This window comes from Schistocerca piceifrons, chromosome 1, assembly GCF_021461385.2.
Source record: "Schistocerca piceifrons isolate TAMUIC-IGC-003096 chromosome 1, iqSchPice1.1, whole genome shotgun sequence".
Classification (NCBI taxonomy): domain Eukaryota; kingdom Metazoa; phylum Arthropoda; class Insecta; order Orthoptera; family Acrididae; genus Schistocerca; species Schistocerca piceifrons.
In genome coordinates this window covers 1,042,199,273-1,042,214,385 of record NC_060138.1, presented here as the reverse complement: position 1 = coordinate 1,042,214,385, position 15,113 = coordinate 1,042,199,273, and the positions used below count along the sequence as shown (strand labels likewise).

The following is a 15,113-nucleotide window of genomic DNA, read 5'->3' as shown; positions in this document are numbered from 1 at the left end:
CTAGTTAAGCTTTGCCTGGTTCTGTGATCCTCTGACATCCTGTTCATGAAAATGTTTTCACTTCTTGATTGTGCAAACTGCTTTATACCAGTTCACTTCAGATTCCATCAATTAACACAGATTGGTAAGGCGACGAAAAAATTGTTATATACTATAGTTAACAACTATTGTTTTGTTACAAATAAATCAACTTAAAGATACTACCACATACCTCTCCAGGCACATCTTCGTTGTAAGATATCCACGATAACCAGTCCGGATATAAGGGTTAAACTTAAGGTATGAAGGGGCATCATTAAAGTTGAGCAGTGAATAACTAGAATGATCCAGTCTATCACACTCATCTTTCTCACATCCTGCACTGCAGCCATTATCACAGACTGAGTTCGTAATGGAACCATTTCTGATCTGTAAAAAGAAGGAAAAAAAGAACAATCATTTTTCATATCCGAAAAAAAGTTTGACTTCTAAATAAGTAAATATTATTTCTTGACAATATAACTGTGGAAAGTCAAACAAGACAACAAACAAGTCTTGTACAAAATATTTACATGAATAAATATGACAACAATGTTTTTGAAAATTTGAGCACCAAGAATGAAATTTTTTGAATCACTGTTTAAATGTAGATACAAAACAAAAAGATACAGCAAACACAGAACAGACTTATAGGCACATAAGTGTACTGAATAAAAGGATACCTTTGTGCTCTACTGTTTCCTAGACACGATAGCTACTGATGAGATCTGAATAAAAACTGAACTGGAAACTGAATATAAAGTTCTCGAGTTTCCAGCCACATCAAGTGATTAAAATTACACGAGCTTTCGGCCAAGCACCCCTTGGCCATTGTCAATGATATGATTGCCCGTGTGCTGCTGGTACACCATTATATACACTAGCTGCTGACTGTGACATTACTGGTGCTAACAGCATTGTCATATATAGGTATACATTGACTCGCCACATGATGTGCTCACCTCAACCACAAAATTGCTGAATCCCATGCCACACTGAGCTGCAGATCGCCATCTCTATCAAAGGTCATGGTCAGTGATTTTTATTTCAATAGCTTCTTTAAGCACGCAATCCCAGAAACTGTTAGTGTGAGCCACGACAGAGGTGTTATCAAAACTAATATGATGAGCGCTTTCTACAGCATGCTCAGCTACAGCAGATTTCTCGGAGTACGTGATAAAATCTCTTATGCTTCTTCCTGTGTTATTCCATAGTGCACATTGTTTGTTCAGTGTAAGATTGGACACACTCACATGGTACCTTGTTGACCTCCAGGTGCTCTTGAGATGGCCAAGGAGTGCTCAACTGAAATTTCATGCAATTTCAATCACTTGACATGGTTAGAAACCCAAAAACTTCTTATTCAATATCATCGCTGCAAGACTCTGCTTCTTACATCAAGTAGGCAAGATTGTTAATAATATTGAAGGCAAACTGCCACCCCTGTCATTCAACTAGTAGAATACCCATGAGCAGAAACATTACTGTCACATATTTCATTAAAATAAATATATGTAAACCATTAGCTACAACATATGTGACAATCAAAGAGACCAAAGGTAAGACAGTTGTTTAACTGTGAAAATATCGCTAGCCAGTATGCCATCAACTGTATTCATATGTAACAGTTAATACCATGTGCCAGCATAAACCTCAATGTGTTACACAGACTCATATAAAAGTATCAAACAACAAATTTTTTACCAATGGTTTAACAGTGTTCCAATATTTTTGTTCATAAATGTGTGGCATATTATTTTGTGTTGTATAGTACATTATGGTATCCTTTGTTCCTTTCAGACAAAACAAGTGAAGAATTGACTGTCGATGTACCCCATTAAGAATTATTAGTCTAATTTTACCTCCACAATCCTGTAGGAGCTGTACGTACATAATAAGAATATTCATAGAGGTCAATGTGAAAATGAATTTTGTTAACAGATTTTCTGGTGATTTTAGGAGACTTTCATTGCAGTCTGCCAGTCCAGATTTTTTAACTTCTGTGAGTTAAATAAGCCCATAACAAGAAATTAAACTGCTTCTGCCACACTGGATGTGTGTAAATACTATGAAAGTGCAACTAGCAATGCATATCCCTAAAAACTGTCTTTGATTATTATTGCAATTTTTTTATCAGAAGACGTTTCCTCATAGATAAATGCATCATGTGATAAAACCGATTTGTCCTGTTATCGAAGATATCGGATTTGTCACCGGTAAATGTAGGCTAATACACTCTATTACAGGTGGTTTCCTTAACATTCCATTTTATTTTTGAAAGAAAATTTGTAGCACTTTCACAAGTATGTTTTTGATCATCCATGACTTAGGACATTATATAATTTTTTCAGTCTGTGTGGAAGGGGGGGGGGGGGGGCAGGAGGAGGCGAGGCGAGAGAAGGAGGGCAGGAACAGGGAGGGGCTGAAACCTTCCTCTTTGAGAAGACTAGTCTTCTGTAGACCTGTCTGACAACCATGAGAAGGCGCCACTCATTTCTTTAAATCTGCTGTTTATTGTCATACTTGCCCAAACAATAATTACTAAAGTGGATTTTAATTTAATTCCTTATTGATGGCAGCAAATACACCATCTCATAGTAAATGTTGTTAGCTCCTGCATTAAGTATTTGGATTTATTCCTGTGGATTCATTTGCTGTCAGTTTCTGGTTTAAACCAACTTTCACTATCCCTTATTACTGTATGAGAGCATTGCATCTGGAAACAATTCACCCAGCGAGGTGATGCAGTAGTTAAGTCCCTGCCATCAGATTCAGTAGGCGGGGGGGATTGACATCCCTATCTCACCGCCAAGTTTTAAGCTTTCTGTTACTTCCCTAAAATGCTTAAGGTCAATTTCCTTCCACCGCCTTCCTTATCCGAGTGTGTGCTCTGTCTCTAATGTTGTCATCAATGAGATATTAACCCCTACTCTTCCTCGTTTCCTTCTGAATTCAAATCTCCATCCTTTCATTGACTTTCAGCATTGCCATGATTTCATTAAATCCCTTACAGCAAACGTTAGGATGGTTCAATTGAAAAGACCATGGTCAATTTCCTGCCCTGTCAGAAACTCCTTTTCTAATAACCCAGACCTCACCCTTTTACTTTCACTTTGGAAACAGTATTTGCACTCGCATTGCATTCTAAATTATGTTAGATCACTCGAATTTCACGCGTAGTAGTCTCTCTCAAGCTGGACCACAGGTTTTTAATTTTGCCTTGGACACTGTACACCTTCCATCTACAAGATAATGTCTTCTGACGACAGCTGTGCACTGTGGTAATGGTTACATTACCACATAGTCCTGCTATGGCTCAGTGCAGATAAATACATGAAGAGATAAATGGAATAAAGGGCTATGAAAAAAAATTAAGGCGCCTTATAGTTTCTTCCTTGTTCAAGTGCTAACATCTTTTGGTAACCTTTCAGTAAGATTTGTCGAACATATCCACCTGCAAATTATTCACTGCCATGTGAATTGGACCTCTACGTTCAGCCTACTGTAGCAGCTAATGTCTACACTAGGGTGACAAAAGTCAGAGGATAGCAATATGCACATAACAGATAGTGGTAGTATGGTATACACAAGGTATAAAAGGGCAGTGCATTGATGGAGCTGCCAGTTGCATTCAGGTGATTCGTGTGAAAAGGTTTATGATGTGATTATGGCTGCGCACCAGGAATTAGCAGACTATGAACGTGGAATGGTAGTTGGAGCTAGATGCATTGGACATTCCATTTCGGAAATCGTTACGGAATTCAGTATTCCGAGACCACTATGTCAAGAGCATGCCGTGAATACCAGATTTTAGGCATTACCTCTCACCACAAACAACACAGCGGCTGACGGCCTTTACTTAACGACTGAGAGCAGCAACGCTTGCTAACAGACAATCGTGAAATTATGGCAGAAATTAACGTAGGACGTACGATGAACTTATCTGTTAGGACAGTGCGAATAAATTTGACGTTAATCGACTATAGCAGCAGAAAACCGACGTGGGTGCCTTTGTTAACAGCACAACATCGCCTGCTGCACCTCTTCTGGGCTCATGACCATATCAGTTGGATCCTAAACGACTGGAAAACCGTGACCTGGTCAGATGGGTTGGGATTACAGTTGGTAAGAGCTGATGCTACGGTTTGAGTGTGCTGCAGACACCACAGAGCCATAAAGCCAAGTTGTCAACAAGGCGCTGTGCAAGCTGTGGTTGGTGCATAATGGTGTGGGCTGTGTTTACATGCAATAGATTGGGTCCTCTGGTCCAAGTGAACCGATCATTGACTGGAAATGGCTATGTTCGGCTACTTCGAGACCATTTGCAGCCATCCATGGACTTCCCATACATTGATGGAATTTTTGTGGATGACAACGCATGTCACCAAGCCAAATTGTTCACGACTCGTTTGAAGAACATTCTGGAAAATTCGCGTGAATGATTTGGTCACCCAGATCGCCCGACATGAATCCTATCTAACATTTTGGGGACGTAATCTAAGAGGTCAGTTCGTGCACAAAATCCTGCACCGGCAGCACTTTCGTAGCTATCGACGGCTATGGAGGCAATAAGGCTCAAAATTTCTGCAGGGGGCTTCCAATGACTTGTTGCATCTGTGTCATGTCGAACTGATGCACAACGTCAGACAAAACGAGACCCAACAAGATATTAGGAGATATCCCATGACTTCTGTGGCCTCTGTGCATCATTATGCGTCATGAACGAGAGCAGTGAGCACTCACAAATTAAAATTCATGCTATGCTGAATGCTTCTTCTATAAACAACATCGAGTCAAACGTGTAGCTCAATAGTGCAGATTTGCATTTACAGAGCTTTAATTATTTTGTAAATACTGAAAATGTTAAAGAGGATGAGAAAAGAATCAGTGACAGTGAGGTTCTGCTGATATGTGGCTTTTAAGACATTCTGTAATAAATATTGCAAATTCAGTTTCACATTATGATGCTTTCCAAACAGGTGATGATTATTATGGAGAATATGGTGTCACCCCAAACAACAGTTGCATTCGAACCCAACACAGAAAGCTTGTGTTCCGTTCAATTCGCATATGCGCAAATCACCTACCTCTATCCAGCTGCCCATGTAATTACTCCATTTCTGATCATGTATTTTCCTCACTATTTCCTGAACCTTGCTCCTTATTCTAGTCCGGTATTCGCATAGTTAGCTCAATGCTTCAAATGTGTATTATGTGAATGACAATAATGACTGTTTACAGTGGGTAAGTACTAGCTCGGATGAATAAAGGAGCGCGATATCTTATAGAAGAAACCATGCTGGCTTCGTTTAAAGTGAGTAGGCCCTAACATCAACCTCATAATAATTAAAACACATTAGCTGTATATGGACTGAAAACTCAGATCTCTCCAATACGAGTCCAGTGGTTCCGGAACGAATTACGCTGGTGTCAAAATACCTATTACTGATGTTAAAGGGTAGTACAGACTGGAATGGTATGCTCACTGGAAGAGAACAGAGAAATATAAAAGCAGCGTCACAAAAATATTACGTAGGAGTAAAAGGGGAAAGTCCACATGAAACGCTAAGTAAACTCATTAAAGACAGTGAAAAAAATGGTTCAAATGGCTCTGAGCACTATGGGACTCAACTGCTGTGGTCATAAGTCCCCTAGAACTTAGAACTACTTAAACCTAACTAACCTACGGACATCACACACAGCCATGCCCGAGGCAGGATGCGAACCTGCGACCGTCGCGGTCGTGCGGTTCCAACTGTAGCGCCCTTAACCGCTCGGCGAAGACAGTGAAATCAGAGGTGGAGAAACTAAGCTGGAACTGGGAAGGTACCATAGACAAAAAATTGAACAATGACAGAAAGAAACGGCGAACACACTGCACCTGAGAAACTGAAGTTGGGAAATGATGATGATTATGTTGAAGACGACTTCAACGATCTGGTCACAATTCGATACCGTCCACTGGTATGCAAGTGCATTATTTTCTTCGATACTGTCCACTGGTATGCAAGTGCATTATTTTCAAGTACCGGAAACGATAAAAGAATCTGAATGTTACATATGCAACTGTCAAATGCCAATTTAAAAGCTTCAAAATAGAAAGAGAAAAAAGTGGAAAATATTGGGGTGAAATTTTACCTACGACAGAGGCGGCGTAGCAGATAATTAATGCTATTCCTGCTCTGTGGTTGACGTTCTTGTATTTACCCTTGTCCGCTCAGCAAATTAATTATCCTTGTAAAGCGAACATTTCACAACAAAAAGTTTTCAACTTTCCTTCCTGAAAATACTTTTCAGTGACCTATCTCGGATTACACTTCGAGTCACATTATGTTAGGAGCTAGGGGTAACAGATCCTATGAATGGTCACTTACTGATTACTGTCAACAGTTTATTTATCACTCACTGTTACTTTTCGTGTTTGTTTAAGCATGGATACAACATAAGGGAATGTGAACGAAATTCTGTAACATCCTTTGCTTATACAAAGCCACAGAGGATAAAAATCCATTCTGCAGCAAGATGATAATGTGAACGAAATTCTGTAACATCCTTTGCTTATACAAAGCCACAGAGGATAAAAATCCATTCTGCAGCAAGATGATATTTGTGCACGCAGTCCGATAACGTGGTATATGATGTGTCCCACTATATGCTGTTCTTCCACTTGGTCAATTCGTTTCCTTGAAAGAGCATTTGGATTGTGACGATACAACCTCCAGTCAGCTGCACAAACAATGGAACACAAAAATATGTAAAAGTAACTACGGGAAAAGAGCAAATCTGTAGTTTTTAAATGTATACGGCAAGTGAACTCCATTCAGATTGTAAGCAGATGGCATGATACAAATTTTACACTAGTTTCTGACTGCAGGCACCTGGAAGAAGCACTAAAGATAGGCACCGCAACACTAACAGTAATCACCAAGAGTCAGTGGATAAAGCACATAAGTTTCCTGTGGTCGTTGCAAGACCAAGAATGTTACTTGTTACTATATGATAGTATCTTAAGTTTTAAAATGTTGTTTTGTGTGGATCCACTGCCTCCAAATGCTTAATAAAAGAAAACATGGTCCGTTTTAGGCAGTAAAAGTAAACGATCTTTATTTAAATCGTGCGACTGGCAAATTTCGACGACCTGTCATTTTCCGGCAAATGTCGAAATTGTCAAATTATTTTTCACTACACGTCTACTTTTTACGTGTAGCGAAAAATAATTTGATAATTAAGATACGCAATACGTAATATTACACTTGCCCTTGAAAATGATAAGTCGTCGAAATTAGCTAATCGCACGATTTAAACAGATATCGTCTACATTGCAGCCATTTATAGACCATGTTTTATTTTCTTAACTTGTAGTTGGCAGCCCGGTCCAAGTCCCGAATGGTCAAAGTTGGTAGAAGCGGGAAAGCTTCGGCCAGCAGTCTTTTGCTTTTTGACTGCAGCCAACGTTTAGGTACGGTATCTAACTGACCGTGTTGTATGAGGTAGCCATTGTCGTCTGCTTCGTTGTTGTTTTGCACAACTCTTCTGAATATTTTCTTGTTTGTAATATGTTACCAAAAAGAGCGATAGGGCAATTCCTGGGATTCCTCGGGAGACGCTTACAACGCCTACTGCTAACAGTGTTACGTAGCTATGGCCGTAAAATTATACTGCCTGTGTCTGAACGCTGCGAAACGCAAAGGGATTGGAAAGAATTTCTCCACCCGATCTGCCTATCTTCCGTGAGAGTCGCTACGTACACAGCACAGAACATGTGCGTACATCAGGAGTTCAAAACGTTTCCAAGCATCATCCTGGGGAATCACCGTAGCCGTCTGGGACGAAAAGATGAGTTTCCATTTCAGATATTTTGTTCGAGATTGCTTTGGGCTTTCATTGCTGCATTATTGCTTGTTATAAAAATACCCCTGGTTACTCTATATTTCGAAACACAGTCATATTACTGTACAGTCCTATTGTAGATGAGAGTATCATTAATTCAGCCACATCTGATGTGAGAAAGAATCACAATGAATGGAAAATTGTTTTTGGCGTTTATTAACGCTGTCACACTGTTTTAAAAACATTTCAAACCATGTCGTCTTTCCTTTTCACTGTCACGACTTCCGTCTTCGTGTTGTTCTTCACTTAACATCTCGTGTAGCTGCATTAATCATAATTTCATCGACAGTGGAGCTGTACTGTAGTAGGAACGCGTTTAGAAATAAATTAATACAATAAACAGCGTTCTTTTCATACAAAGCACAATACGGCAGTAATGTAAGGTACACCGACGGTATGTTCCGAACAACATGATTTCTGTTGATTATCTGGAACAACAGCATTCGCTTTCATTTTGCACCTCAGTGATGGTTACATAACTATCACACTAAAAATTCAACGTTTTTTTCCATCAGCTTCAATGTAATGTTCTGAACTTCGTATGACAGAGTATTACCACAGTCGGGAAAAAAATGACACTGTTGAAATTAAAAAGAGTAAAAACACTGAATTTTTACGATCGGCTGGCGTAGCGTATAAGTTGAAATTTTCAATCAGCAGTCAAAACAGTACTTCCAACATTTTTATAGAGCTCGTCTGATTGCTTTAAAAACAGTTCGTCATTAACTGGAAAAGCTGGGATGCAAACAACTGTCACAATCGGCTTAAACACTCGAGGAAGAAACCTTTGCTTCCTATCTCTTTAAGCTTCCATCGCAAAACCAGAAATGCGGAGTATCATTCACGAAACAAAATAAAACATAAGCAATATGAAAGTTTCGCGTACCTAATGTCAAACACTCATCCAGTGTCCTTAGTAAGGAGAATCATTTTATATACGGTATCTAAAAGTTATTCCGGGAGTAACAAAACCAGCATATCAGCTTCTTATGGAGTTTGTTTTTGTCATTATTTTCAGCAGCTATTTGCATCTCCACCATTTTGGATACAAATTCTAGCATAATACACTACGTCTTAATCACCGGCTTCCGTACAGCAAATAACAACATGTGGCATCGTCTGCATTTGTAGCTTACGGCCGCCAGAACCCGGAATTTCTAGACGCGATTCCTGCGAAGACAAGGGCATCGTTCGCATGCAAATGAAAGAATGTGCAACTGGTGGAATATGAAAATGAAATATGCCAAACTTTACTTGTGTAAGCTAAGCAAATTGGCTCGTCTACCATATTTGATGGGATTGCTGACGCATTGTTGCCGGACAGCATGTTATTAATTCAAGCGAAGGGGTGACACCTTCTCGTTAACAGACATGTAGATGAGTAACAAAGATACCAAAGTAATAACAAAATACGCCGGTATATCGAGAAAAGACTGTGTCATATAACGAAAGAAGTGACAGCCACGAGCATTAACAGCAATTCTCTTTCATGCAGCTCCCATCTATAAAGAGATCATGTCATAACCTACAAAGCACTCTATTAAGGGCGCTGTCAAAGAGTCCACGATGAGCACTGCTGTAAGCTTCGCGATGCGTTGCGAAATGAAACCCGACCCGGCCAAACCTGCAGCGCGAGGATCCAACCACCGCTGCATCCATCGTTGAGGGTAAAAGACACGCACTTCTGCCGGCAAAACAGTTCACATCGTCTGCTGCCAGCTGCTGTGTGCCGCCCTGCTGCGATAATCGATCTGGCAGCGATGCTGCCAACCGCCGAGCAGCGCATCTCAGTACATATTTTGCCGTTAAGGACACATTTCACAGGTAATCTGCCGCATACGAATCTCGCGTGAGATCGTTACCTAGGATATCGAAACAATTGCCGCAGAATTAAACCGGGGCAAAACAAATGCAGGCAGAAAACAGCTGAAAGTTTTTACAAGCAAATCGCAAATCATCTTCCGTATTACTCTCTGAATTTCCCAACCAGAAGACTGAGCGCTGAAAATAGCTTATGTGTTCTAACACGGTGAGCAATTTGCTCTTTTGTTTCTGAAAGTAGTACCAGTTTTTATAAATATTCGGAAACTATTTAGAGCTGTTTTGCACGCACAACTTCCTTCGATCTCTGAACCCGGTGGAAAATTCAGCAGAGTAATCTCTATTAGAAGTTAATTTAATGAAAAATTCGTACTCAGAAAAAATATAAAGTGATACAATGCTCATCAAATGTGTTCGACGTTACTCATTGACACTGGCGGGTCGTTCTTTGTCTCACAATAAGTTAAGCTGAAGTAGCATCCCCAGCCTTAACTTCTCAGGGTTCCACTTACTTTCGCAGCAGCCTTCTTCAGTTTTTTAAATTTTTATTTCTATTTTTGCTGTACGCAAACTGTGATCGCTATTAATACACTGAAGCTCCACTGTCGCTGTGTGTAACAAAAATGTGCAGGGGTGTCGCGACTGTATGTGTTAAGACTGACAGATAACATACCTGTCTCATTAAACTTAGTAATACAAGCAAATACCGTTCTTAACCAGACTTGCATCATCACAAGATAAAAAAAACATGATAATACTATGATGTAGGGCATACTGTACTTACAGCTGCAATACTTACAACTACGGGGGATTGGCCGCTACATAAAGCATGTCGCTGACTGTGTGCACGGTATACAATTGAATTAAATAAATTTGCGGTCAAAGATTGTTTTCTTTTCTACGAATTCTTGAACACTGTATAGCTGCAATCTGCAAGGTGATCGTGTCACCCCTCTTTCTATGTCAGTGGTTTCCAACCTTTCCGAGACCTTTACCCACGAGTCCAATGTGCCTCCAATCTCCACCTCCACCCCCGCCCCCAACTAAGCTTTAAAATGAAAAATAATTTTCTTTGCACACTTTTATTTTTAAAATAAGTGAAGGTAAATGATATGTAGCTTTCGTGGGTGTTTTATTAAACCACGAACTAACGAGCCAATGTGTCAGTTGGTAGTGTTTATTTCTAACAACCTCTTTTTAGAGGATAGTTAACCAATTCTCAGCGCATTGTGAGTGCTACCTGTACGCAACTCCTTCTCAGGAAAGAAAGCGAAGTACCCACACTGCAAGCAGACTCTTGTTACAAAAGATGCTTTCTATGCACCAGTCCTCTTCCTAGTGACACCTGCTACACTCACGCCTTATACCTCCATTTGAAATCAGCCAAGTTAAAATTTGCAGACTATATTTATTGTTTGTAAATCGCTTGATTGCTGAACTTCTTACTTATGAGCTAACAGAAATTGGAAGACTTCATCCTGCTAATACTTTGTGTATGACCACTGCTAATAATAATACTCATAATAATAACAATACGGTGTAAGCCCCAAAGTGATGCAATAGTCATTATATAATTACTATTCTGTTGTACTGTCAGTTATTTCGTTTATGTGTTGCGAAGTGAATAATAAGCAATCTCTGGTCCATTGCGGGAACTACCTACAACTCAGAAAAGTCAGTTTCGTGAGGTATGACGTACAGGTTTCAAATGAAATTACACAGGGCGTACATAAAGTTCGGGAACACTTTCAATTATTTATTTTACAAGAACCAAACATTGTACAGATATCACACGTACATCATTTCGAAGAGAAACTCTGAAAGTTTTTTTTTTCATGTTTACCGCCACAGCATAGTTTGGCAATTTGCCGATAGTCAGGGCTAGTCGCAAACATGGCGAGTTGGTGCGTAGTGAGCTTCTGTGTGTTGGAGTTCGACAAAAGCAAGTGCGCTACAGCTGTTCAACGGATGTTTAGAACCAAGTACGGTAAGAAGCCACCAACAAGGAAGGCCATTTACCACTGGCACAACAAATTCGTTACGACGGGTTGCTTGTGCCCGACAAAGAGAAGAGGACGTCCCAGTATGAGTGAAGTGAATGTTGAGTGCATAAGAGAGACATTCATAAGGAGTCCAAAGAAATCGGTGTGTCGTGCACCCCGTGAACTCAAAATGGCTCCAGTGACAGTGTGGAAAGTCCTGCGACAGAAGCTGCCTATGAAACCATTCAAATTGGAGCTAGCGCAGAAGCTCAATGACGACGACAAAGACATGCGTTTGGAGTTTAGTTCGCAGTTGCAACAACTGAATGAGGATGGGGATGGCATTGTTGATAGCTTAATTTTTAGCGAGGAAGCCACTTTTCACACTAATGGGAAAGTGAACAGGCATAATTGTCGAATCTGGGGTGCAAAGCATGCACCGAATGCATTGAATTTGAGCATGATTTCCCAAAGGTAAATGTTTTTTGTGCCTTGTCAAGTCGAAAGCTGTACGGACCATTCTTCTTCGCCGAGAGCACTGTCATAGGATATTCCTACTTGGACACGATGCAGCAATGGCTGATGCCTCAAATCCAATCGGACTCTTCGTTCCATCTTTCAGCAGGATGGGGCTCCACCCCATTTTCATCGTGAAGTTTGTGGGTACATGAACACGGAGCTGCCGCATCGATGGATCGACCGTGCTACAGAAGGGGACACCTGTTTCACGAAATGGCCTCCCCGATCACCAGATCTCACTCCGTGTGACTTTTCTCTGTGGGGACACATTAAAGATCTGGTATATGTACCGGCGGGCCACTGTGGCCGAGCGGTTCTAGGCTCTTCAGTCTGGAACCGCGCGACTGCTACGGTCGCAGGTTCGAACCCTGCCTCGGACATGGATGTGTGTCATGTCCTTAGGCTGGTTAGGTTTAAGTAGTTCTAAGGTCTAGGGGACTAATGACCTCAGAAGTTAAGACCCATAGTGCTCAGAGCCATTTGAACCATTTTTTTTGGTGTATGTACCACCTCTACCACGTGATGTAGCAGAGAATATGGGAAGCGACTGCCACAGTCGATGGTGCCATGCTGGGATGGGTATGGCAAGAATTAGATTACCATATTGACGTCTACTGGGTCAGTCATGGTTCGCCTATCGAATGTTGGTAAAAAAAAAAAAAAAAAAAAAACTTTCAGAGTTTCTCTTCAAAATGCAATATGTATGACATCTGTACATTGTTCAGTTCTTGTGCAACAAATAATTGAAAGTGTTCCAGGACTTTATGTACACCATGTATAGTTCCAGAGATGCTTTCTAGTCTGAAACATCTGTGATGTATGTACGAAGACTGAAGAGATGAATGAAAACTTGTACCAAGGCCAGGATCCAAACCCATAAGTGCTGTAGGAGTTTAGGGGGAATACCAAGCGGCTGAGGCGTGAATGGGAATTTGGATTGAAAGGGGAGGTGTGCAATAGTAGTTCATGCAACTCTGCAAAGCCACTGCGTCGAGGTGGCGTAATGGTTAGCACATCTGCCTAGTGAGTAAGAGAGCCAGGTTCGAATCCTAGTATTAGTACAAATTATCATTTGTCTCTTCATTGTAAATGTCCTAGATGTCTCAGGCCGAAAAGATTTCTGGAACCATATGGTTTCATATGATTAATGCGCCATTGCCTGGGTTTCGGGCAGGATTCCCCATTTCGTTCAATGCTGAAGTGGTATTCCTATACAGTTTGAGAACCTCAGTCATGCTGTTCGAATTCAGGGGGAATACCTGGTGGGATGAGGTGTGAATGGGAATTTGGATTGAGGAGGGAGGCGTGCTAGGGTAGTCCGAGCAAGTGTGCAAAGACTGTGCCAGGGTGACGTAGTGTTTAGTGCATCTGCCTAGTGAACAGGAGACTAGATTCGAATCCTGGCCTTGGTACACATTTTCATCCGTCGCTTCAGTCTGCATATACACAGTATATATTTCAGTTTTACTGTCACAGGTGCATGTCCCAAAGTATGTGTGTAGTGGGTGGACTATGTGAGAAAGATGTTCTCAGATTCGTTTCACAAGCTGTAACCTCAACCACACTAGCATGCAACTATTTGAAAAAAAAAATGATATTATTCGTCGCTTATGTATTCAGTTTTATACTGTTATGAAATAGTGATAACAGTAACGAAATTTTAAAAATAAATTTAATTTCCTGACCAAAACAATCAAGCACTTTTGTTTTTACTGTCAGAAATATTAGTTTTACCCCTCAGGAGGTAATTACCCCCAGGTTGGGAAGCACTATTCTATGTGATGTTCTATACTAGTATGAGTTTTATTCGATATATTGTCTCCATTCAAATTTTAAGGCTTAAAAAGCATCACCCTCTGCTACTGAAAATGTTTATTTGAAATGCAGCTACACTGCTATAAAAATGACTGCGATATTCTCTTTTCAAGTTAACAGAAAAACATCACAGAACCTGCTCAGTAAAAAGAGCTCGCGCTACACTGCGTAAACGTCATTTCACATTAAGCCAAAACTGTGAAAAGCAAATTAGCAGAGAGTTACTTTTTTTAAATTTTGCCTCCAATTGTCTTTTGTCAACGCCGAGAAGACCTACTGTCGACAAGCGACTGCGTGTTCGGTACCGTCGAAGCCTCTTGTAATTGCCTCTACTGTGGATGAGGGGTCAAGGGCCTACTGTGACGCACGAACTGAACAAGTGTTGCGTAAGGCAAAGCTGGTCTCTGCGATGTGTTCTTGTGGAACAAAATTAGGTCTGTACCACCTTCTTGACAATGGAGGCGAATGACAAGATACAAGATGGGATCGCCCGTCACTGAGGCAAAATGGTTAACGCACACTCCGTCTGAAGGCAGCCAGTCTGAATGGTGTTATTGGAAGAAATCTTCATCATAATAATTTGGCAGGAAAATGGAGAAATATATAGTAGTGTTCAGCTGCTAGCGGGCGGACTGATCAACCAAGTTCTTTATCAAATTGCAAACATCTCCACAAAGTCCTACGGCGTGAGAGCATGTGACTACGTTAACGATGATTCTGTTAGCCAGTTGGGGACATTAAGCTCAGCAGCCGCTTGAAGATGTTCGATACGAAATGGCCATATGCCATAGTGAATGTCATCCTCTTCCTTAGTATCACTGGCCGTACATGGAAACAGAAACCTACACTGCACTATTCAAGCACTTTTCAGAGGTATCCATACGAAACAGATGCATAGTTGACATACAGAACACATTCGTTCAAACGACGCAGCTCTTCGTTGGACATTTTTTAACAGTATCCAATCGGTCCGGACGGAAAAGCAGCATAAACAGACGAGCAGTGTATGAGGTTGAGCATCACACAAAATTCTTGGAAGCCACTTCCTTAACAGAAACGAGACGTCTC

At 40.7% G+C, this 15,113-nt stretch overlaps 1 protein-coding gene across 2 annotated transcripts in view; it reads right to left on the bottom strand.

Annotated features, from left to right (window-relative positions):
* Positions 1-15,113, bottom strand: part of LOC124796384 (progestin and adipoQ receptor family member 3-like) — a 184,813-nt gene that overhangs the window by 35,584 nt on the left and 134,116 nt on the right. Inside the window, exons 1-2 of one of the 2 annotated variants that reach the window (XM_047260557.1) lie at positions 9,523-9,621; positions 212-408 (exon numbers count right to left, since the gene is read on the bottom strand). In XM_047260557.1, the coding sequence (XP_047116513.1) occupies positions 212-408; positions 9,523-9,567 (242 nt within the window). In that variant the 5' untranslated portion in view covers positions 9,568-9,621. Of the gene's footprint in view, positions 1-211; positions 409-9,522; positions 9,622-15,113 lie in introns of those variants that run through there. The other variant, XM_047260551.1, reaches the window with a different exon arrangement.